Source organism: Thamnophis sirtalis, unplaced genomic scaffold (assembly GCF_051295495.1).
Source record: "Thamnophis sirtalis isolate CommonGarterSnake01/CBP01778 unplaced genomic scaffold, rThaSir2_p1.2 scaffold_1, whole genome shotgun sequence".
Lineage (NCBI taxonomy): Eukaryota > Metazoa > Chordata > Lepidosauria > Squamata > Natricidae > Thamnophis > Thamnophis sirtalis.
Genome location: NW_028261381.1, coordinates 163962601 through 163986885, shown reverse-complemented (window position 1 = coordinate 163986885; position 24285 = coordinate 163962601). Strand labels below are relative to the sequence as shown.

Genomic DNA, 24285 nt, shown 5'->3' with positions numbered 1-24285 from the left:
TTAGGTTTAGGGTTAGGGTTAGGGTTAGGGTTAGGGTTAGGGTAAGGGTTAGGGTTAGGTTTAGGGTTACGTTAAGCGTTAGGGTTAGGTTTAGGATTAGGTTAAGGGTTAGCGTTAGGTTTAGCGTTAGGTTAAGGGTTAGGTTTAGGGTTAGGTTTAGGGTTAGGTTAAGGGTTAGGGTTAGGGTTAGGTTTAGGGTTAGGTTTGGGGGGGTTAGGTTTAGATTTACGCGTTAATTTTAAGTTTACCGCTCACAGCGTGCCGTTTTCGTCGCACTGTGATGACATCATGTACGCGCTTTCGTCGAGCGCGCTTTAGTCTACCGCGGGTTTGTGGTGGAACCACAGTGGCAGCCCCTGAGATATCAGAACACTGCTATCATGTCACCCCTAGTCCTTCTTTTCATTAAACTAGACATACGCAGTTTCAGCAACCGTTCTGTGTATGTTTTAGTTTCCAGTCCCCTAATCTTCTTCGTTGCTCTTCTCTGCCCTCTTTCTAGTGGTGACCAAAACTGGATGGAGTATTCCAAGTGTGGGCAGGGGAGCAAAGGGAGATCAGAGCGCTCATCTACGCACCTGACGGGACATCCAGGCTGACAAGAGGAATCCGAATTTGTTTGAGAGTTGCCAAGATTGTGCAGTAGGGCTCCGACAGTTCCCCCAGGCTGTCTTCTACACCAAGCATGGCATCAACTACCAGGTTGTACGCATCACTGATTAGCTGAACCTGCCAGAAGGAAAGGGAAAAAATTGCATTCAATGCCATGTTAGCTTTCCAAATTATTTCCTTATTATTTCCAGAATGAAACAAGCTTACTCAGAATTCATCATGCAGGGTTTTTTTTTTGTAATGCATCCAATTTTATATTTAGCCTTTGCACAGGAAGCTTAATATCTGTTTCTGTTTGTTTCTTACCTGTACATTGCGTTTACATTAGCTACGTGACAAATAAATTCTGATATTACTTTAGCAATAGCAATAGCAGTTAGACTTATATACCGCTTCAGAGGGCTTTCAGTCCTCTCTAAGCGGTTTACAGAGTCAGCATATTGCCCCCAACAACAATCCGGGTCCTCATTTTACCCACCTCGGAAGGATGGAAGGCTGAGTCAACCCTGAGCCGGTGAGATTTGAACAGCCGAACTGCAGAACTGTAGTCAGCTGAAGTAGCCTGCAGTGCTGCATTTAACCACTGCGCCACCTCGGCTCTGTTGCGCCACCTCGGCTCTGTTTTTAGCCTTCACCAGATTTAATTGGCTCAGGGATATTATCACCAAGCCAAACCTGAATCTCTCTCTTGGGCTATGGTATTCATACATGTACTATTCGCATTGTAACATCTCCCATGGAAGGGAGACTGTGACAGCTCATTACCCCAAATATCTTGAATTCTTCGGCATTGATGGGAAGATCTGAAGAGAAAATACAACTTGACCAAATGCATCCACAAAGGGCAGGAAATAGCATCTCGGAAGGAAAAGAACACCTGTGATTCCTGATTATCTAGGATAGTTCTGTGTCTACTGTTTTTCAACTTTGACAACTTTAAGATGTATAGACTTCAATTCCCAGAATTCCCTGGCTGGGGAATTCTGGGAATTGAAGTCTATACATCTTAAAGTTGCCCAGGTTGAGAAACAGAGATGTAGATCCTTCACTATTACTTATCTCAAACAGCCTCACATGCGGAAAAACTTGATCATCATCCTCTGCTTCAAACCCTTGGAGGAAAATTGGACATAAATCTAATGAAGGAATGAACATGGAAATGCATAATAACCAGCTTGTCAATGAGTGAAACCAGTGTGATAGATTAAATGGCATGGATATTTAGCAGAAACTCTCTTTGGATAAGAGGAAAAACAGAGCAAATGTTTTGCATGGCCCCCAGTCCTATTTTTGCCATTAGAGGTTTCAGTTGTAAGCTTTTACTGAAGATTTTGTATTCTCACAAAACGTTTTGTTTTTCACTTGACTTCTGGGTGGCTTCTATATACCACAAGATTGACGAAAAGAACTTCCATTTCATGAGGTGAAGTTAAATTGCAAAGCCAAAACCTTAAAAAAATAAAAATACTCCCTCCCCTCCTCCTTCTCTGCCTCTATCCATATTGAAATTAGGGAAACTTTAGAATCCAGGATTCATTTAGAGGATAATGCTTTTGGAAAGCTTCAACCGAAATCCAGCCAAACCCATTTCTCCTGAAGTTTCTTTCCAAGAAGGCAGTAGCAACAGCAGCTATATTAGAAGAAGCTGGTTGACTCTGATTTGTTTGAAAGATGAAATAGAAGTATTGAGTTGAAAGCCACATAAAATTGTTGGTTTGTTTAGAAAATGTATAGCACTGCCCACTCACTCTTGGTGACTCTGGGAAGCTTACAAAAAATAAAATCCCAGTATACAACCATAAAATCAATAATCTGCCATCCCGGGGTGGCAGGGGTGGCGCAGTGGTTAGAGTGCAGTACTGTAGGCTACTTCAGCTGACTGCTAGATGAAGCTTGGCAGTTCAAATCTCACCAGGTTGAGGGTTGACCCAGCCGTCCATCCTTCTGAGGTGGGTAAAATGAGGACCAAGATTGTTGGGGGCAATAGGTTGTATAAGTCTAAGTGCTACTGCTAGTGCTAGTGCTATCCCCCTGGTGACAGCAGTCATTCAAACAAGCCACTTGATGGGCTCCATCCCACTCTGGGTTACCCATGCAAAAAATTTCAACAGAGTGCTATATTTGCACAGAGATGCAGAGAAAGGATAAGGATTTCCTTAGCCCTTTTTGGTGGTTTTTGATGCATAATAAAATGTTAGGCCCTGTCTAAATAGACATGCTTTTACCAATTATTGCATTCAATAAGCATCAGAAAAAAACAATAGCTTGCAAAATAATATATAAGAGAATGAATGTAATGTTTATAACATAGATATATATCTGTGTCAGTGGTGAAATCTATTTTTTTTTACTACCAACTCTGTGGGTGTGGCTTGTTGGGCGTGGCTTGTTGGGGGTGTCACGTGACTGGATGGACGTGGCTATAGTCATGTAACTGGGGGATCAAAAGACAGAAACTCACAATGTCCTGCTGGATTGGGGTTGGACTAGATGACCTCCATGTCCCTTCCAGCCCTGGATTATCCTCTGAAGCTAGTGCCAGGTTTGTAGTCCTTCCTTCCTCTCCTTTTTCCCTCCCTCCCTCCCTCCTTCCCTCCCTCCCTCTTTCTTTCTTTCTTTCTTTCGTTCGTTCGTTCGTTCCTTCTTTCTTTCTTTCCTTCTTTCTTTCTTTCTCAACACCCCCCACCCCCCATTTTTGGCCTAGCAGGCCTCAGGGAAGCCTGCTGGGAGCAAAAACGGACCTCCCCCACCCCCCATTTTTGGCCTAGCAGACTGCTGGGGGCAAAAACGGATCCCACCACACCCCCCGTGTTTCCCGAGAACCCGTAGTAAAAAAAAAATGCTTAAAAAGTAAAAAAAAAAAAAAAAGTTCCGAAGCTCAGCTGTGCAACGTGCGATTTTTTTAGTATTTTTTACTACCGGTTCTGTGAACCAGTAGCATTTTTTGCTACCGCTTCGGCCGAACCGGCCCAAACTGGTAGCATTTCACCCCAATCTGTGTGTATTTTTTAAAAGGAAAAAAAAGTTTTAAACACATCAATCCAACATTAAAACTAAGAGTGAGTGGGCGGTCATATAAATTTTCTAAATACGTACATAAAAATAGAAATTAAGGGATAAATCATATAACTCACAAATGTATACAGGGACACAGGCTCAGGTATCACAAATGGCCATTAAAAATGGATGTGTTTCAATTTTACTCTTTTCAGTAGCATAAATATTGAACGTGCTGCCTTAACCGCAGCGCAGAATAAAGGAATCAGTCAAGCTAACATAATAACCCTGAATTAATAGCAGAAAGAGAAAAGATAAGAAAGCAACTGCTATACATCCTCAGGTCTGGATATCTCTCACAAAAGGCATCCATTTCTTCAAAGAATGCAGAGCAATTAACCAATTATCTACTGAGCAATAGAATACAAAGCTTACTCAGAGCAAAATAGGTCATGAAAATTCTCTACTGTTGCTAAAATCCCATACACTGTATAATATTCATTTGTTTCCAGCACATTCTTCCTCTTTTTATTGGCCCCATAAAATTCATGAGAAGTAGAGGCATGCTAATGTCAAGAAGGCTCTCTATAATGGTCCTTTTCCCAGCAGATCTGGACCAATGATGACCTGCAGGTGAGACCAACTTGGGCAGAAAAAGAACATAGTGTCAAATAGATATATGGAATTAAAATGATCTCTAAGTCAGAGGTAATTCTAGTATCAAGAAATATTTTTCAACTTTAAGAAGAATGAGGTATATATTATTAGATCATGCTACAGAATCATTATAGGTAGCCCTCATTTAGCAACTACAATTGGCACTGGCAACTCGATCATTAAGCAAAGCAGTCACAAAGAGAATCACAACTGTGCTTAATTTCTATAGATTAGATTCTCAGTCATCTGGATCATAGGCAGTGATGGGATTCAAATATTTTTACTACCGGTTCTGTGGGCGTGACTTGGTGGGCGCGACGTGGCTTGGTGGGCGTGGCAGGGGAAGGTTACTGCAAAATCCCCATTCCCTCCCAATCAGCTGGGACTGGGAGGCAAAGAATAGATGGGGGGGGGCAGTCACAGGTGATATTTACCGGTTCTCCAAACTACTCAAAATTTCTGCTACCAGTTCTCCAGAACTGGTCAGAACTTGCTGAGTACCACCTCTGGAACTCATAGGATGTCTAAAAGGTCCTTTTTCAAAAGGCAACAGGAAACTGCTTCAAGAGCTCTCAGGGAGAGTGCTAACAACCAGATGACTGCAAAGAAATATGATCTTTCCAAGCCCCTCTCCATCTTGACAGAACTAATCCAGAAGTGGGTTGCTCCTGGTTTAGCCCGTTTCGGCTGAACTGGTAGTAGAATTCAGGCCTGGGTCGCAGAATCGGCAGAGACCAAGGCCTGCCATGCCCCCAAACCACTTCCTTTGCCGCCGCTGGGCTGCGGCTGGTCCAGAGTCCTTCTGGCAAGCTGAAGGGAATTTTTGGCGGCCCCCAGACAGCCGCCATTGCTGGGAATCGGCTGGCTGGCAAAGAAATCTCCCAACCACTGCCCCTTTGAGAGCCACTTTGCAAAGCAGCTCTCAGAGGCAGCGGCTGGCCACAAGCCGGCAAAAAGTCCTCTGGTGTTGTACCATGTTCTTTGCACATGTGCACCCTTTGGACTTACAAGGGGTGCGCATGTGTGAAGAATATGGCGGCGACATTGGAGTATTTTTCATCGGGCCGAGGCCAGCCGAAGATTTGTGTTTTTTTCCACAGGCATCTCCTCTGTTCACCGTAGAGTGGTTTGAGCCGAAGGGGAGCCAGGTCCTCCAGCATGCCCCCCTCTTCCCGGGTGATGAAAGCGACCGCCATTAGGCATTAGCAGAAATATTAAAGCCTTTTTCTAATTCATCAGAAACATTTGCAACTGCCTTTTCTAAGAAAATAATTCAACTATAATCCAAGCATGTATAATTTAAATCACAGGCCACGTATCCCATCCCTCACCTGCCCAGCCCCCCCCCCAAAAAAAGTTCTGCCAGCTTATCATTGTTAATAGGGTAAAATGATACGCTTATTATATGTAGAGAAAGAAATGTTGAGAATGATTTAATCGGATGACTTACTGAGAACCCAGAATAATCATAATAACTAGATTATCTGTGTTTATCCTTTAATACTTCTAAAACTAATTCTGGAGATGAAAGCTAAGCGTTCTCTTGAAATCCCTTTTCAAGTATTTCTTCCATATTGCCATTTCAGAGTGTGCTCTGCATTATAGATTCAACGATGCAGAAATATGCATCGAAACATCAACGATGGCATCATACGTATGATTGCACCGAGGTGGGCACTATACTTTGGGGAAATCAAACGTGTGCAATCAGTGCTAAAATATAACCAAAACACTCTTGAGTCAACCTCAAATTCAGATCACATGAAAACGGTAGACAGAGGTGGTATGGGACTCCCTGCTGGGAGCTTTATTATAAAGCAGCAGCATTAACATGGATCAGGGACTGGATTAATTTAAAAAATAAAAGAGTATTAACACTAGAGGGCCACGATTTGCAAACGGGATGGCATTTCTTCTTATGGGAGGAGGGCAAAAAGAAAGAAAAATATTTTCATAGACACCATATTAGAGATGCACTGATACAGGTCTGGAATAAAATTAGGGAAAAACACTACATGAAAATACTGACATGGCTTTCCACTACGGAAGCCAGGACACATCCGAATACACTAGATCTATCTAAAATTGTTAAATACAGAGAAATTTTAGACATTCAGAGGAATCTGAAAACAAATCAGGAATTAAAGGAGCAAAATATAAATATAGATTGGTGGCCATATCTTCAATTAAAATCGAGGTACAAAAAAAGATGTGAAAGAATATGGAATCTATACAGAATTACAACAAATAGATATAATTTTAACAGGCCCGGAAGATAAATTGATAATAAAAATGTACACATATTTATTAGAAGTAACATTGGAAGAAGAAGTAGTTAAAGGTTGCATGATAGTGTGAGCCAAAAATTTTGGACACAATATAGAGCTAGTGGATTAGGAAAGAATTTGCAACACAAATTATAAATTAACAAGATCAGTAGCATGCAAAGAAAACATGTACAAAATGTTCTATCGTTGGCATTTACCACCAATGAGATTGGCCAAAATGTATCTGAATATGAATCCAACCTGCTGGAAGTGCAAAAAAACGCAGGGGACTTTCTATCATATATGGTGGACTTGTCCAGAAACTCAAAAGTATTGGATTAAAATTTGGAAATGGATACAAAAAATTACAGAGGAACGAACAGAATATAAACCGGAACTCTTTCTGCTGGCAATAATAACCAAGGGGAACTATAGAAAGAAAATTAAATACATACTAATACACCTGTTGACTCCAGCCAGAGCAACGTTTGTCCAATGTTGGAAACAAAGTAATATTCCCCCAGATGAATTAGAAAATTCTAGATTGCGCAGAAATGGACACGTTAACATTAAGATTAGAGGACAAAGAGGAGTCTGAATACTATGAAATTTGGGCTAATTGGTATAAATGGTTGCATAACAGGAATAAAGTTAATTCAGCCAAGAAACAATAGAGAAATGTATAGAACTGTGGATGAACGTATATAAATATAGAAATGATATAAGATTGATATATAGAGGTATGATGACACAACAATGTTAATGTGATAATTGTAAGATGTTATAGAGGGGAAAAACAGCAAAAATTTGATCAATAAAAAAGAAAACTGTAGACAGAAGTGGAAATGATGGCTCAGGATATATAACTAAGACAATGTGCTCCTACTATACACAGAAAGAGGGAAATATTCTGTACCTCCCCAATCTGGTGCCCTTCAATGTCTTACTTGTACAGCTTTCACCTACAAGATTATGGGAAGTGTAGGCAAACACATCCAGACGACAAAAGCTGGTGAAATATCCATCCTTCCTAACTTCCTTCTAAACAGAAGGGCAGCTAACTACTCTTCTTTTGAAAAAGAGATCTGGATCATTTTATAGGTAGTCCTTAACTTTTGTCACTTGTCAATTGTGGGGCCCACAATTGAGCCCCACATTTTTTGTTGCTGAGCAAGACAATTACTAACTGAGTTTTGTCCCGTTTTACGACCTTTCTTGTCGCAGTAGTTAAGTGAATCACTGCAGTTGTTAAGTTAGTAAAACGGTTGCTAAGTGAATCTAGCTTCGCCGTGGACTTCGCTTGTCAGGTCTCGAAAGGTGATCGTGTGATCACGGCACATTGCGACGGTCATAAATATGAGTCAGTTGCCAAACATCCAAATTTTGATCACGTGACCCCAGCGATGCTGGCATGGTGGTGTGAAAAATAGTCGTAAGTCGCCTTTCTGCATTGCTGTTGTAACTCTGAACGGTCCCTAAATGAATTGTTGTAAGTCGAAGACTTCCTTGCTGAGATGCTAAAATGTAAGTCTCTGCCCGCATAGTTCTAAAGGTGGGATGGAAACATGTGAAAGCTGGAAATAAAAGGATTTTTACTGTAATCGGCTTCCTTTCCTAAATGCGATTAAGCGTCTCGTCTTACCTCTGCTGGCAGGTAGGAAAGGAAAGGAATGTCAATCTTTTCACACTGCGTGGTGAAATCTCTGTAGAGAGGATTAGACGACTTTTTGGGGTAGAAAATGGTCGGCTCGTATTCCTGGAACAGAAAACAAGAGATGACTGCAGGTAAGCATCAAGGGCAATCACTTCCCTCATTATAACCACAGCTAATGTGATTGTGTTTAATCCCAGAAATCCTTCAAATTAAAATTCAAGAAGCAGGACATGGAAGGGAACATAGGTGAGGGAATAATGAAAGAAGAGTTACAAACTGTTATTGGGAAATTCCTCATGAGATTTTCCTGATGAATTATGAGGCGAATTAACTGGGTAGCATTTCAAAGCAGCTTTGTAAGAAATCCTGGACATTATGCTCAGTCCAGGAGTTGAAACTTCTAAGAAATTTAGGATATTTTCAAGGTTCAGGATGCTATCGTTTTCAGCAGTCCTCTGTAAGGGTACCCAAATTATAAAACATAATGAGTCAGAATTCTGTCCTTGAAACAGCATAAAGATTTCAGTTAAGTATTCAGAAAATTGAAATCCACTCTAGTTTGGCAAAAGTTTGTACAAATGTATTTGACCATGTCTATTCAAACATGGAACGGTGAGAAACTGGATTGACAGATTTCAAATATCAAAGACATTTAGTGCTCCCAAAAAAGAAATTCATTCTCTCTAGGTTGTCTGAAAGAGATATAATAACTGTTTATCTATCAACGAAGCCTTGTGTTGATAGATGAGTTTATCAATACTCTGATGATAGAGATGTACAGTATATGAATAATGCCAGCCCTGGTAGGTGGTAGTATATAAATCAGGGTGTCTCAACCTTAGCAAGTTTAGGATTAGTGGACATCAAGAATTTCAGCATTCCTCAGTTAGCCATGATGGCTAGGGTATTCTGGGAGTTGAATTCTATTTGTTTTAAAGTGTTGGAAGAAATGTCCTTCCGGGTTCAGTTCCAAGTGGGGAAAAAGACACTGGAGACATGGAGGCTGCTTGGACAGATGTTTTAATGGTGGACAGGACCACATGGCTTGAGCTCCTGAACAGAAAAGGGGGATCATATGCATCCAGATGTTGGGTGAAGAAGAAAAGAGAGAGTGAGATGCTGAAAGTCCCTGGTTTTATGCCCTCTTTGGGCTTTGATCTTGTATTCTGATTGGTTGTCAGACTCCCATGGGGCCATGCAGGGGCAACTCTGTAGGCTGTGTTTTGAGTCCAAGTTTGTTTGAGCATTGGTTCTTCCAGGTGCCCTGTGGTGAGATGGGTAAAGGGCTAATACTAGCATACCTTAATCCCATCACATGGGTCTTAAGGGTGGATCTTTGTTGTGTAGAATAGACAGGCCCAGGCTTTTTTAATGGCCCATTAAAAGGTGGAGGCTATTAAGAATAAGTCTGTTTCCTGCTTAAAAACATGTTTCTCCATTTCTTCTCCAGGGAAATATAATATTCTGCCTTGTTCAATATTTCCCAGGATATTTCATTTTTCTAGGAGAGGGGTGGGTTCTAAGTTCCTACAAAAGTAACCAAGGTTGGGAAACACTGATCTAAATGGTAATCTCCAGGGGTGGGCTTCAAAAATTCCACCAATGGGTTCTCTGCCAGGTTGCTGGGGGGGCATGGCCATGCTGGGTGTGGCCTAGTCGGCCTCCTGCACCATGGCGGGGGGGCATTTCCCCCTTCCCCAGGCTCCGGAGGCTTTCCTCGAGCCTTTGCCAGGGCGAAAACTGCCTCCCCCGGGCTCTGGAGGCCTCCCAGAGGAACTTCCAGGAAGCCCGTTTTTCCTCCTCCCCAAGCCTCCCCAAGCCTTTTGGATGCGAGGTAAGTGCACAGGCCATGCGCTTACCTCGCATCCAAAACAGGCGGCATGGAGACTCATGGGAGGCGAGGGGGCGGGGCCAGCCAGGGGTGGGATTTGGAGGTTCTCAGAACCGGCCATAAGGTTAGCAATAGCAATAGCAATAGCAGTAGACTTATATACCGCTTCATAGGCCTTTCAGGCCTCTCTAAGCGGTTTACAGAGAGTCAGCATATTGCCCCCAACAATCCGGGTCCTCATTTTACCCACCTCAGAAGGATGGAAGGCTGAGTCAACCCTGAGCCGGTGAGATTTGAACCGCTGACCTGCTGATCTAGCAGTAGCCTGCAGTGCTGCTTTTTAACCACTGCGCCACCTTGGCTCTTCAAGGTGCTATGGGTTTTCCCGAACCTGGGCGAACCTGTAGCAGCCCAGCCTTGGTAATCTCATAAATGTAAGCAGGGAAAGGTTTAGTTAATACTTGGAGAAAGAGTAGTGAGAGGGGATCACAGCAAAAACAAAATTTACTTTAATTGATACTATTTTACATTGGTTTCTGTGTGTATTTTTTTTTCTTTGTGTCACATTAAAAATTTTGTAATTGGTGGCATGGGGGAGGTTCAGAAGGTCATTTCCAGGACTTTTATCAGTTACATAAGACCCTGAACATCTCATGTTGGTTTAATCCAATGATCAGAAACCTCTGTGATAGATTCTGAAATATATCTGGGTCCTTAATGCAGAGACGAAGACCTCTTAGCCTCAGAAAATAAGATTCTGTAAAGACACTTAAAGCTAGGATGTTGGTGACGTTCTTCAGAAATTCTGTAATCCCAATTTTGTAAATCTGTCAATTTAAGATATATTTTAAGTCTTGTTCAGGATGGCAGGAACATTTGTTTAATACTTGTTCTTATTAAACAAATCCAATTTTGCACTTCTGGAGTTACTCAATGCATGGGAACACAACGATCTTTTCAATTGCCAAATCACCGAATTATGTGATCCAATTCTTGTGGCAGCTCTGAAGCTCCAAAGATGTGCCAATATGACATCTCTAATAAAATGGAGCTTTAAGGAATTGCTGGCCATGGAGTCTTTTTTCGTTTGGGGGTGGGTGTTACTTGGAACCCTGACATCTTGGTTTAATAGCAACTGTACAAATGTAGTTTTTAAGGAAAAATATGTACGATTAAAATGAATGTATCATGTTTGGTGGCCCTGAATACAGAATATGGATACCAAGATAGTAGCAAATCCTGCTAATGGGTGAGACATGTTTGGCATTGGGCAAGTTACAAAGTTTGCTATAGCCGTTCAGAAAGCCTTGGACAAGTTTTCTCGGTGGCATTGTTGCCTTTAAGGCAGATATCTGGAGATAAAGGATTTTGGAGGGAGTCTCGATTGCAAGAATCTGCATTTAAAAAGCTCAAGTTGGTGGGGCAGAAACTTGGCCAAGGGAACCGTTTGCAAATAGTCTACAAAGGGGATAGCCAATCTATCAATTCCCTGAGTTTGTGCAAGGCAAGATGTCAGAGTTTGTTCATAGACCAGAATAGACATGGCAACAGGTCAGCCAATGGGGACTGTTTGGAAACTGAAAACAGTATTTGCTGTGCAAGTAACAAGGAGACAGCAAGGAGACAGGGCGTAGCTTAGCCCTGTAGCTCTGAGTCTGTGCAGAGTTCGAAACTAGTCTGCTGCTCTGAACTGAAACTAAAACTGTTCTCTCCTCCAATTGTGTTTCACTTGTATTTACTACCACGTTGGAAAACTTGCTTTTGGTATTGTACTTCAGTTGTTATTTTATATATATAAAGAGAAGTTAGTGAATCCTGATGAATCAGTTACCTGCGTGTGCTTTCTGGATGTGATTGCTGCTGCAAACTCTGCCCCATACCTATGCTCTTTGGCATCAGCCATTCATTCACTGGTCTACTGATGAAAGAACCAGGCTAGAAACCAGGAGACTGTGAGTTCTAGTACCACCTCAGGCAAGAAATCTATCTGGCTGCCTTTGAGCCAATCACAAGGAGACTTGTGAGTTCCAGTCCTGCCTTGGGCATGAAAGCCGGTTGGGTGACTTTGGGCCAATCACCAGGAGACTGTGAGTTCTAGTTCTGTCTTAGGCACGAAAGCCAACTGGATGACCTTGGGCCAGTCACTCTCTTTCAGACCCACCTTGCAGGGTTGTTGTCAGGAAGACAGTATTAGGTCCGTTCATCGTACCTTGAGTTATTTATAAATATAGTAAAGGCGAGATATAAATGATCCAAAGGTGGCCCACCCACACAGCATTCAGAGTTAGTTAGATACTTACAAATACACGCAAATGCCGAGCACATGCCAGGCCGATGGCCCCATTCTGTTCACAACCACAGATCACCAATAGTGTCGGCTGCTTCTTTGAGAGAGACTGCTTGGGGAAAACCTGTAACAAAAAACATCTAGCAAGTGAATGTGGAAAAGCAATAAATGAATAAATAAGATTGTTCAGGTTCACGTTGTTGCTAAAAATAAAGCTTAGATCAGGAAGAAAGCAGAATCCCAACACGGTTCCCAGCACACAAACTACACAATATATTTCTTCAATTCAGCGGATGAAAGAAGTTCATGAAATTGATAAAAAGTCTCCCAGTGTCGTTGGGAATCAGGAAATATAACAAATTGAACTATGCAATTAAATAAATGATGATACCCAGTTTTACAGTCTCCAGTCCTGGCTAAACAGATGATGCTATTGCAGGGGTGAAATACTACCGGTTTGGGCCAGTTCATCTGAACCGGTAGTAAAAAATGCTATGGGTTCGCCCAAACCGGTAGTCTAAAAATGCTAAAAAAAGTTTTTTAAAAGTTCTGACAATCGTGCAGCACAGTTGATTGTCACACAGCTGATCGTCGGAATCATTTTTTTTTTTTTACTTTTTAAAGTAAAAAAGTGAACAGGTAGTTAAAAATGCTTTAAAAAGTTTTTTTTTAAGCTGGCCACGCCCACCCAGTCACATGACCTGCCAAGCCACGCCAAGCCACGCCCACAGAACCAGTGAATTTCACCACTGTGCTATTGCAATGCTGACTGGATACCAGGTAATCCTCAACTTATAACCATTCATTTATTGGCCATTTGAAGTTACAATGGCACCAAAAAAAGTGACTTATGACTGTTTTTCACACTTAACAACCATTGCAGCATCCGTGCAGTTACGTGAATAAAATTTGGATGCTTGGCTTGACTTACGACCACAACTGAGCCCCACATTTCGGTTGCTAAGTGAGACATTTGTTAAAGTCATGCTGCCCCATTTTACGACCTTCCTTGCCACAGTTGTTAAGTGAATCACTGCAGTTGTGAAGTTACTAACAGTGAATCCTGCTTCCCTATTGACTTTGCTTGTCAGGGGGTCACAAAAAGCGATCGCGTGACTCTGCAAACATCATAAATAAATGCCAGTTGCCAAGCGACTGGATTTTGATCACATGACCATGGGGATGTTGCAACAGTCTTAAGAATGAAAAATAGCAATTTGTCTCTTTCTTCAGTGGGGTGGTGACTCTGAATGGTCACTAAATGAATGGTTGTAAGTAGAGTTTCCCAGTTTCCCAATGCAGCTTTTTTCCCCCCTGAAAAAAGATTACAGGGATGAAGTCCAGCCATTTTTTTTTCTGATTTTTTTAAAACAGTTTTTTCTAGTGATGTTGTCTTCCCTTCCCTTCCATTGGTTTCCCAACCGCTGACCTAAATATTTGTACTTTGCAAATGGGCATTGAGCGCTGTGGGTTGCAGCTAAATATCTGCTTAACTCACGTCATCTATTATTTTTTTATTGGTCTCCTGACTGTCTTCCCTAGAAATCATGCTCCAAATATCTCAATTTGTCTTGCTGTGTGTTGCATCCACGGGAGCTATTCATGCTTAAATTGAGTTGGCTTCTGTTATGGATATATAAACTGACAATTTTGCCAATGCTACGTATCATCCAGTTTTGTTCTCCCACTTTCTGTGTCCTGTGCAGGAAAAAAAACCCAAAACATTGCCATTCTCTAAGGCTACAGATTTCCCTGCCTCTCCCTCCAAAATCCAATAACCCCTACTTTGCTAGGCTTCAAGAGATGATTAAAAACAGAGGTTTTAAAAAGTCCTTTAAGTTAGAGACGGCGCCTTCTTTTTGACTGGCTGTATTATGATTTTACTTTTAATTACTACTGATGGCTGTAAACATTCTTCGCAGTGTTTTGTGCTTCAGATTGTAAGCTATTGAAAGTCTCTATATTACAGTAGGTTAAACAAGGAGACATACGAAGGGGCAGGCCCTTCATCACATTGCTGTGACCGACATCTTGCTTTTATGGACCATCACTCCAGAAGAGGAAAATCCAGCAACAGTTAAGTTTAAAAATGGGGTAGATCAACCTAGAGCCGTGATGGTAAACCTAAGGCACATGTGCTGGAAGTGGCACACAGAGCCATCTCTCTGGGCACACCAGCCATCGCCTGTTGCTCTTCGGGGTTCTAGCGTGCTGGTCTTTGCATGCATGGAAGCACCAGAAACCAGAAGAGCAGCGGGTGATGGAGCTTCTGGTTTCTGGCGCGCACCAGGAACTCACGCAGGAGCGCCAGAAACTGTGAAACCAGAGCTGAGCTTCTGGTTTCAAGCACACACATGTGCGCCAGCCAGCTGTTTTTTGCACGCATGGAAGACCAAGGGACCAGTGCTCATGCATGCGCTGGAAAGTGGAAGCTCAGCTTCCCAGCATGCATATGTGTGCTGGGGAGCTGCTCTTCCAGTTTCTGGTGCTCCCGCGTACATGCACCAGAGAACTGCTCTTCCAGATTCCGGCGGGTGCCCTCCTGTTTCAGCACTCGGGGCCGAACAGGTCCGCCAACACAGGTCTAGGGTAGTTTTTCCGCAAGTTGTCAATGCCCTGCTGGGGAATTCTGGGGGTTGACATCCACATGTCTTAAAAGTTGCTAAATTTGAGGAAAGACTAGTCTAGGAATTACCAATGCGTCTCTGTGACAGCAGTGGTTGGCTGTGGTTTGGGATTTAGTTGATCGCTTCAAGCCCTCTCACTTCTAGTCATGTGACCAAAAATAGCAAATGCAGCCTAAATCTTGCTTTCCCGGTGAACATACATTGCACAAGGACACACTACACTGATGCTACACCTGCCTTGATTAGATCCTCACATACAGGCAAGGTGTACGCATAAACTTTGATTAGATCCTAGAAAGAAAAGTGTGGGCACATGATTGCACCAGCTTTGTCATGCAGGGGAAACTGGAGTCACCTCTTTACGGCCGCGGGCGCCAATGCTGCTAAAAGGTTCAGAAAAAAATTCAAGAAGCCTGTTTTGTGCACCTGTTTTAGAATCTCTATTAGTCATTGAAAATCCTTTTCAATGTGTTCTTTGTTTGCTTTATGAAATTGAGGGAAATGCAGTTGCAGTCTGTGTTTCCTCCAGTCCCCAGATTATTTTTAGAATGTTTTATCCAAGGGGATAAGGAACATAGTATTGAGCAGTGATAGCTAACCTTTATTGGCTCCTGTGCCAAAAGCTGGAGGAGTGCAGGGGGGTCGTGTGCAGGTGTGCCACACCCATAATGCTATGTGCGTGCTGCCTCACCGTGCACGCATGCGTGCACGACTAGCAGGACCCCTCCCCACATTTTGGGAGCAGTTTTTTCACCCTCCCCAGGCTCCAGAGGCTTTCTAGGAGCCTGGGGAGGGCAAAAAAAAAGCCTCTCCACCGACCCCCACCCCACCCCAAGAGGCCCTCCGGAGGCTTCAGGAGCTTCCTTGAAGCCTACTGAAGGCGAAAAACAGAACCCGGAAGTTCAGGAATGGTGACTACCAGTTTGTCCATAGGGCCGATTTTCGACCTCTGTTGAAAACCTCTTCTATTTCCTCAATGACCCTGACCTGAAATCACTGTTGCTGTTTCCTTGATCGGTGCTTCTCAATCTTAACTCCCCTTTAAAATATGTGGACTTCCGCTTCCAGGAAGGAAGTTGACCGGCTGGCTGGGGAATTCTGGGAGTTGAAGTCCACCCATCTTAAAGTTTCTGAAGTTGGGAAAGTCTGACTTAGATCCAGCTGTCCAGCTATCTGTACTGCCAGGGCAGCCAACTGAGATTCAACTGAGATTCCTTGAAGCAGTATCTTGATAATGAGGTTCCTTACATTGTATTTGATAATCTGGAAAACTTTCATTGGCTGTCGTGGATACTATGAACTCACCTTGGTCACTGCCATGGCAGAAGCATGACCCCAGATCTCAATTAACTGCTGATGGCCAAATTTAAACTCTTCCAGCAGCTCCTTCTCAATAGCTGTGGCTTCCGCTCTGCTGCAGAAGAAAGAAGGGTAGGGGGAAGGACAGTTACATTTCTCAACATGCAAGTGAAAATTCTACTTGCGTGTTGTTTCAAAAGCTGGGCTGTAATCAAAGCGCTGATGAATTTCCTACCAAATTACCTGACTGAATGTCCACATTCAGAAATAGTTTACTTCTAAATTCCAGATGCAAGAACAAACAATAGGCAATAACTAGACCAGTGATGGCTAACCTTTTTGTTGCCACATGCAGTAAGCGTGTGCCAGGAGTGGGTTCCTGCCAGTTCTAACATCTTCTATAGAAGAGGTTCTACAAATCTACACTGCCGTTTAGAACCAGTTCCAGATCCCTCCCCCCGCCCATCCGCACATCATCAAGATGAAGAGCAAGAGGAGGAATTCTGGGAGTTGAAGTCCACAAGTCTTAAAGCTGTCAAGTTTGAACACTCCTGGGTTTTTTTTTCTAAAGGGTTAGGGGTGCAAGGGTCTTCTAACTTGACAGCTTTAAGACTTGCGTGCTTCAAATGCCAGAGTTTCTGAGCCAACATTTTGGTTGCTAAGCAAGAGCGTTGTTAAGTGAGTTTTACCACATTTTACAAGTTGGCCATGCCCACCAAGTCACATGGCTGGCAAGCCACTCCCACCGGGCACATGCCCAGCAAGCCACTCCCACAAAGCAGGCCACACCTACAGAAGAGGTTCTAAAATATTTGAAACCCACCACTGGCATGCACCCACACATATAGTGTAATGCGTGTGCAACCCCACACACATGTGTGCGCAACTGCCCTGCATGCACCCCATCCTGTGCTCCCCATGCATGTGTGACCCTCATGAATGCATATGAGTCCCCTGTGTGCGAGACCCCCATCATGCGCACGCGCCCTGGCATGTGTGCCCCACCCCTGTGCATGCACACATGGGTTCCACATGCACCCCCCTGTGAATGCATGGCAGAGATCTGAAAACCAGCTAGCCAGTGGAAGGTGCACGCACATGCGTGGCAGGGCTGAGCTGGGGCGATGGCTCACATGCCCACGGAAAGGGCTCTGCGTGCTCCCTGTGGCACGCGTGCCATAGGTTCGCCATCACGGAACTAGACTGACTCATATTTATGATGGTTGCAGTGTCCTGGGGTTATGTGATTACCTTTTCATGACCTTCTGACAAGCAAAGTCAATGGGGAAGCCAGATTCACTTAACAACCATGCTACTAGCTTGAGAACTGCAGTGATTTACTTAACAACTGTGGCAAAAAAGGTTGTTAAACAGGGCAAAATTCCCTCAGCAACTGTTTTGCCTAGCAAGAGAAACATTGGGCTCAGTTGTGATTGTAAGTTGAGGACTACCTGTTTAACCTATTTCTACGCCAGCTCTCCAGATGTCCACATACAAGACTGTAGGAAGTTAGCACCCTCTCCTAGGAAAATGAAATATTTTAAGAAATATTAAAAGGGCAGAATATTTCCCTAAAAGGGAGAAAGAAACTCAGACTCCCCACCTGTCTTAATGGACCATTAAGGCCTGAGCCAGATCATTTCCAACACAAAAGACATGGCCCTCAGGACATGATAGGATTAGCCCTCTAGTACCCATCTCGCCACATGGCACCTGGGAAGATTACATCATCCAGCAAGGCTCAACCAAGCCTGGGACACAGACAGCCTACAAAGTTAGCTAAGCCCCTTGGGAGTCTGACCACCAATCAGAATACATTTCTTACACAGGAACAGGAAGCTCCAAGGCGGGGCCCAAGAGAGGGTATAAAACTGAGGCTCTCTCAGCATCTCTGCCCTTTTTTCTTCAAGATCTTCAAGGCATTTCCCCTCCAGGACCTCAAACCATGTGGTGCTGTCCACCATTAAAACTATCTTTCCAAGCAGCCTCCATGTTTCCAGTGTCTTTTCCCGCACTTGGAGCCGAACCCAGAAGGACATTTCTTCCAACAAGACTATATAATTTTGTTCAGTGAATGTTAAAATAACACAGCTGAAAACTCCCCCCTCCCCTTATTAAAGCAGTTGGGCATTTACCGCTGTGTGAAAATGCAGCAATGGCTGTCCTCCTATATACATGCCCTCAATCTGTCACGTTTCTTTGTTCAACCTGTACAGACTGACCTTTTAATTAGGCTTGCACATTTAGGCATTAAGAAGTGTTTGGCTGCGTATGTGTGTGCATGTGTAATGTGTGTGTGTGTGTGTGTGTGTGTGTGTGTGTGTGTGTGTATGAATATATTATACATATATTCATTTTAATTGCACAAGCCAAGATCAGATCATCTGGCTTTCAGACAATAATGGGTACAGACTGTTCCCCTCACCCCATTTTTCTTCCCTTACAGTTACCTCTGGGCTTTCCATGCTGGAATGAGAGAAGCCACAGAAAAGGAATCTGTACATGGCAAAAATGGAGACAATACTCCGATTGTTCTACTCCTGGCTCACAGCCCCCAAAAGCCCTGGCAGGCGGTGTAAGGGCCGGGGTGAGGGATGGAAAGAATTGTTCACATATGTCAGTTCATTCAACCCGAGGGATCACAAAGGAGAGAGAAAGGTCATATTACTGACCACCCTTGTTGGTGGTTAAAAGGAAAAGTGGAGTGAGGTGGGTCCAGAGGAAGCCTTGAGGGTCTGCTCCAAATATTCTAATCTTTGGGAACAGACAGCATAGCAGTTAAATAAGTGCAAGTTATTGGATGTGAGGATCTAATGGAAATCTGGGAGTGAAGATTACTTCATTGATCTCAAATTATGATCCCCCACCCCTCCAAGCTGGCTGCATTTGCTTTCCTTCCAGAATTCGTAGGAGAAACCTTTGGCTCTAATTCCATCCATATGCATAGATTGGTAATTCTTAATCTTGGCAACTTTAAGATGTGCGGACTTCAACTCCCAGAGTTCCCCAGACAGCTGAAGTCCGTACATCAACTTCTGGGAGTTGATGCCAAAAAATATTGGACAAAAATACATATGTGGTTGGAGAAGATGATACAATAGAACATTGATTTGAAACCCGAAATATTCTTGCTGGGGATTTTACCAGGAACTTATGGTAAAGAAAATGTATATCTGATTATTCATATATTAACTGCAACTAGAATTGTATTTGCACAAAAGTGAAGAGATTCCTAGGATGAGAACGTGATTAGGAAAATATTAGAATGTGCAGAAATGAGTAGGTTAACACTTGCAATTAAAGAGAAGGAACAAACAGAATATTATATTATATGGGAACTATTCTACCGATGGCTAGAGAATAAATATGAAAGTAAGAAATAAAAGTAGATTAGTGAAGTATAGAAAATATATCAATAGACTTAAATAAGTTAAGCTGAGGACTGTTAGACTATTATATATGTTATGTATAGCAATATTAAGTTAAGAATAGACGAATAATGAATAAGGCTGTAAATCTTAATTGTTATTACACAAGACATTTGTACCCAGGAGACACACTGTTTAATGGAAGATGGATTGTTTGTATTAAAATAAAATAAATTATTTTAAAAAAATTTCTGGGAGTTGAAGTCCACACCTCTGCACATCAAGGAAGCGAAACACAATCATGGATCTTCCCTATGGGAGATGGTGGGGGGGGCTGAGAAATTTCTCAAGGAGGACACCACACGCTTTCAAAAAGAGACCAAGACAGAGGTCAAAGACTGTGAGTGGAAGAGACAAGCCCACCATGCCAGAGTTAGGAGCCTACTAACCTGAAGACAAGTGCTAAGATTAAGTGGTAACCTAGTGGTGATGGTGGAAGAGCAAGGGGACTGAAGTGGATGGAATGAAACAGAGAAGAGAATAGGCCTGTGCATGTTGCTTAAAAATAAAAAGAGGGTGTTGATTTGCATTTGAGGTAATTTATGTAGAAAAGCAGCTATTCAGGAATAAGTTAATCAAACCCTCAGAAATCAGAAAGGCCCGATCCTAAAAACCTGGGTATATTCCGGTGCCTGGGGTGCTGAATGCATTAAGGGCCCTGCTTGTTTATTCCTTCTTTTCCCCTAAACTTCACCCCTTCCCCACTTCCATCCCACAATCTCTCATAAGTCTACACTATAGCAGTTTTCATGGAGTTCCCATTCAGAACCATAAAAAGTGGCGCTGTCCGTTTTCAGCCATCATGGTTTCAGGGAGCTCTAATTGTCATGGTATGTGGGAAAGACCTTGGGAGTTGGAGAAAGAGATGATGCCCAGGGAATGAACAGATAAGAGTGGGGAAGTCCTCAGCTGCACAATGAGCAGAGAAAGAAGCTCAGAAAGAATCTTTCTAACAATGTGTGAAGACACTCAATCATCCAGGTTCTGGTTATTCCAAAAGATGCTTTTCCAAAAGACAACTGGACTTCCTTGGGGGTTTTTTTCCTTGAAAACATTTCATTTCTCATTCAGGAAACATTTTGCTTGAGTTCTAACTTAACTGAAGCTTCTTAGATGAGAAGGGAAACGCTTTCAAGGGAAAAATAAAGTGCTGTATTTTTCGGAGTATAAGACACACGTTTCTCCCGCCCCCCAAAGTGGGTAAATATTTAGGTGCATCTTATTGACGGAATAGGGATGTTTTTGGCCTGAACCCTCCAAGGCTCCCCAGAAGCACTCTGCAGGCCAAAAACGGGTGTGTGTTTTGGTGAAATGGGATATGTGGAACACTGCAGTGTACTTCTGGGGGCCAGGGAGGATGACAACATGACAAACGGAGGCCAAAAACTATTTTTTTTCTTGTTTTCTTCCTGTAAATTTAGGTGTATCTTATAGTCCAAAAAATACAGGGAAATCCAGTTGCCTTTTGAAAAGCATCTTTGGGACAATCCTCCCTAAACTTGTCAGATTGTGAAAAGTGTCAGTGGGAGATTTGCACTTTCAGACTTGCACGATTCCATTAATAGAGCCTTACAATAAACTAGAATTACCTCAGCTGGTTATGTTTCTTGTCTGGTCTACCTTGGAAGGCTGACACTAATGGCTTCAACATCGGGGGAGGGAGGGAGGACTTCCAGACCTATAATTGCCAGTTGCTCGGCCCAACCTTGCAGCTACATTTGCGGAACTGGGTTTCGAGCAAGGATAGTTTGGTTTCTTTGCGAATTAGTGAATATGCCGTAGGAAGTGCATTAATATTAAAGAATTGAATGAAAACGATACGTGCATGCATGTGTGAGAATGGAGTCACAGAAGGCACATCCTCCTCCTCCTTCCCTCCATTTCTTTCCACCTACACAATTGTTCCGTAAAGGCCAACTGAGGTGGCAAGAAAGGGGCAGAGCATCAGATGAAAACCATGCATCTTCTCCTTCTTCTTAGCTATTTTCTGATGACCAACTTGGCAGAGTAATTGATTGACTGACAGGTTAATTATGTGCCATCAAATCAGTGCAACTCTTAGCAACCACACAGAGAGAGATTTTCTCTGTGACAATCTATCCCTAAGGTGGTCACTTAAGCCTCTCAAAGGTGCTCCCATCGCCACTGTAACCGAGTCTGTTCAATTGCCGATGAACATCTTCTTATCTTTCCTTCCACTTTTCACAACATTAAAATATTAGAGCAGAAAAAGAAATTGTTCCCCCCCCCCACTTTCTAAGCATCAGGTCTGTTGCTAGAGGAACAGAAGATGAAATCTTATCTCTTCACTCAGGTGGTACAAATTGTGCATACTGTGTCCAGGGACCCCTAAGCAGTAGGATTTTTAAGAAATGCTGGTCATGGATGCTCCTTTTCTGGTATTTAGCTGAATGAGAGGAGCAGTGGTGGGTTGTCAATTTTTTTACTACTGGTTTGGGTGCGCTCCTGCGCACAACGCTTCTGTGCATGTACAGAAGCGGGTGGGCATGTGGGCGGAGCCTCCCACCACCGCGCTACTGCTGGTTCGTCCGATCTGGGCCGAACCGGGAACAACCCACCTCTGGAGAGGAGGTAGAAGAGATGCTGGAGGTTGGTTAAAGACTGCAGAGTTTACTGTGGTTATTACTTCTGTGCCTGAGGCAAAACAAATTATTTATTTACTGCATTTATAACCTGTTCACTCTCGGAAAAACCAGCCTGCAGCAATTTGATGTTACATTTCCTGGAGATTATATGTTAACCAGGGAATCTGTACACTGCCTGCATTATGGACAAAATATAGCAGAAATATATGCACGTTCATCAAGGCTTCCTAGAGGGATAGAAGCAGGAGTGGACTGCTGGGGGTTGAGAGAGGTTCAGGAGAACTTCTAGCTAAGATTCTGTGCAGTTCGGAGAACCCCCAAATCCCACTCCTGGCTGCCCCCCCCCCCACCTTGTCCCTCCCAGGAGTCCCCATGCGGCCCGTTTTGGATGCAGGTAAATGCAGGGCACGTGGAGAGGCTCAGGGAGGGTGAAAAAGGGGCCTAGGGGAAGTTCAGGAAGTTCGTTTCTGGCCTCCAGAAGGCCTCTGGAGCATGGGGAGGCCATTTTCGTCCTCCCGGAGGCTCGAGAAAAATCTCCGAAGCCCGGGGAGGTAAAAAAATGCCCCTCTCCGCCGTGGTGCAGGAGGCTGACAGGCCACGCCCACCCAGCAACCGGGCAGAGAACCCCTTGTTAAAATTTTTGAAGCCCAGCCCTGGATAGAAGTTAACTGGGAAGTACAGATAGTCCTTGACTTACAACCACACCTAAGACTGGACTTCCATTGCTAAGGAGTGCGCTTGTTAAGTGAGCTGCACCTGATTTTGCAATCTTTTTTGCCGCAGTTGTTAGATAAGTTACACGGCTGTTAAGCAAATCCAGCTCCCCCACTGGTTTTACTCATCGGACTCTTGCTGGAGGGGTCACAAATTGATATCATGTGACACACACACACACCCCGGAGGCCACAACCGTGCCTGAATTTTGACCTTGTGACTTCAGGGCTGCTGCCACAATCAAGTGGGGACTAGTCTCGAGTCACTTTTTTTTCCCAACGCTGTCATAACTTTGAATCTTTCTTAGATAAATTTTCATAAGTCGAGGACTACCTATAAGCATCTTTCTCTTTTTTGTGCACAATATATATCATATGAAGGGCTGGAGGGAATGCACATAACGTGCAGAGCTTTTGGTTGGACATTGCACCTTTGCCATTTAGCCAATATTACGCCGACTCTAATATTCCTAATGAAAAAGCCTTTGGGGCTTACACAACTTTGCAAGAAATAGTAAGCTGGAATTTGAGAGACACTGTATCAGTGGTGGGTTTCAAATATTGTTCGAACCTACTCTGAGGGTGTGGCCTCCTTTGTGGGAGTGGCTTGCCGGCCATGTGACCGGATATGAAGATGCCGACGACACTTGTCAGAACCCCCTTAAATTACCTCACACACAGCACTGGCATGCATAAGAATATGATGTAAACTAGTTTTTTAAAAGGCATCTTTGGTTTGCGTTAAAACAACTTCAACACACGCAATGTTCTGATTGCACCAGAAACGCAGTAGTCATCCTTACCTTTCACAGAGGCACTGAGTTTTATAAATAGGAGCATGGTAGTGTAGAATAATCATATCCAAGGACCAGTGGTGGGTTTCAAAAAATTTTGGAACCTCTTCTGTAGGTGTGGCCTGCTTTCCGGGTCCACTGGTGGAACCTCTTCTAACTGGTTCAGTAGATTTGACGAACCGGTTCTACCGAATAGGTGCAAACTGGTAGGAAGCCACCTCTGCACTGTATGTATCTGTATATGCATCTCGCATGGCCAGGACTCCCTGTATGTATGGAACATAGCATGCTCCCCTTAGTGTGACTATGAGGTCCCACATCAAACTGTAGATCAGGGGTTCCCAACCCCAGCATTGGTCCACGGTCCACCAGGAACCAGGTCATGCAAGCAAGCAAAGCTTCATCCAGGCAGTACAAAAAAACCCCACACACCCCAGTCGGCAGAAAAACTACCTTCTACAGAACCGGTCCCTGACACCTGAACGGCTGAGGGCCACTGCCGTAGATCACATT

General features: G+C 43.4%; 1 protein-coding gene across 1 annotated transcript in view; it reads right to left on the bottom strand.

Moving 5' to 3' along the window:
- The window catches only part of YJEFN3 (YjeF N-terminal domain containing 3), a 35851-nt gene that overhangs the window by 6000 nt on the left and 5566 nt on the right, over positions 1 to 24285 (bottom strand). Inside the window, exons 2-5 of the mRNA XM_087702516.1 lie at positions 16238 to 16346; positions 12319 to 12429; positions 8176 to 8289; positions 579 to 729 (exon numbers count right to left, since the gene is read on the bottom strand). Coding sequence (XP_087558642.1) covers positions 579 to 729; positions 8176 to 8289; positions 12319 to 12429; positions 16238 to 16346 — 485 coding nt within the window. The remainder of the gene's footprint in view (positions 1 to 578; positions 730 to 8175; positions 8290 to 12318; positions 12430 to 16237; positions 16347 to 24285) is intronic.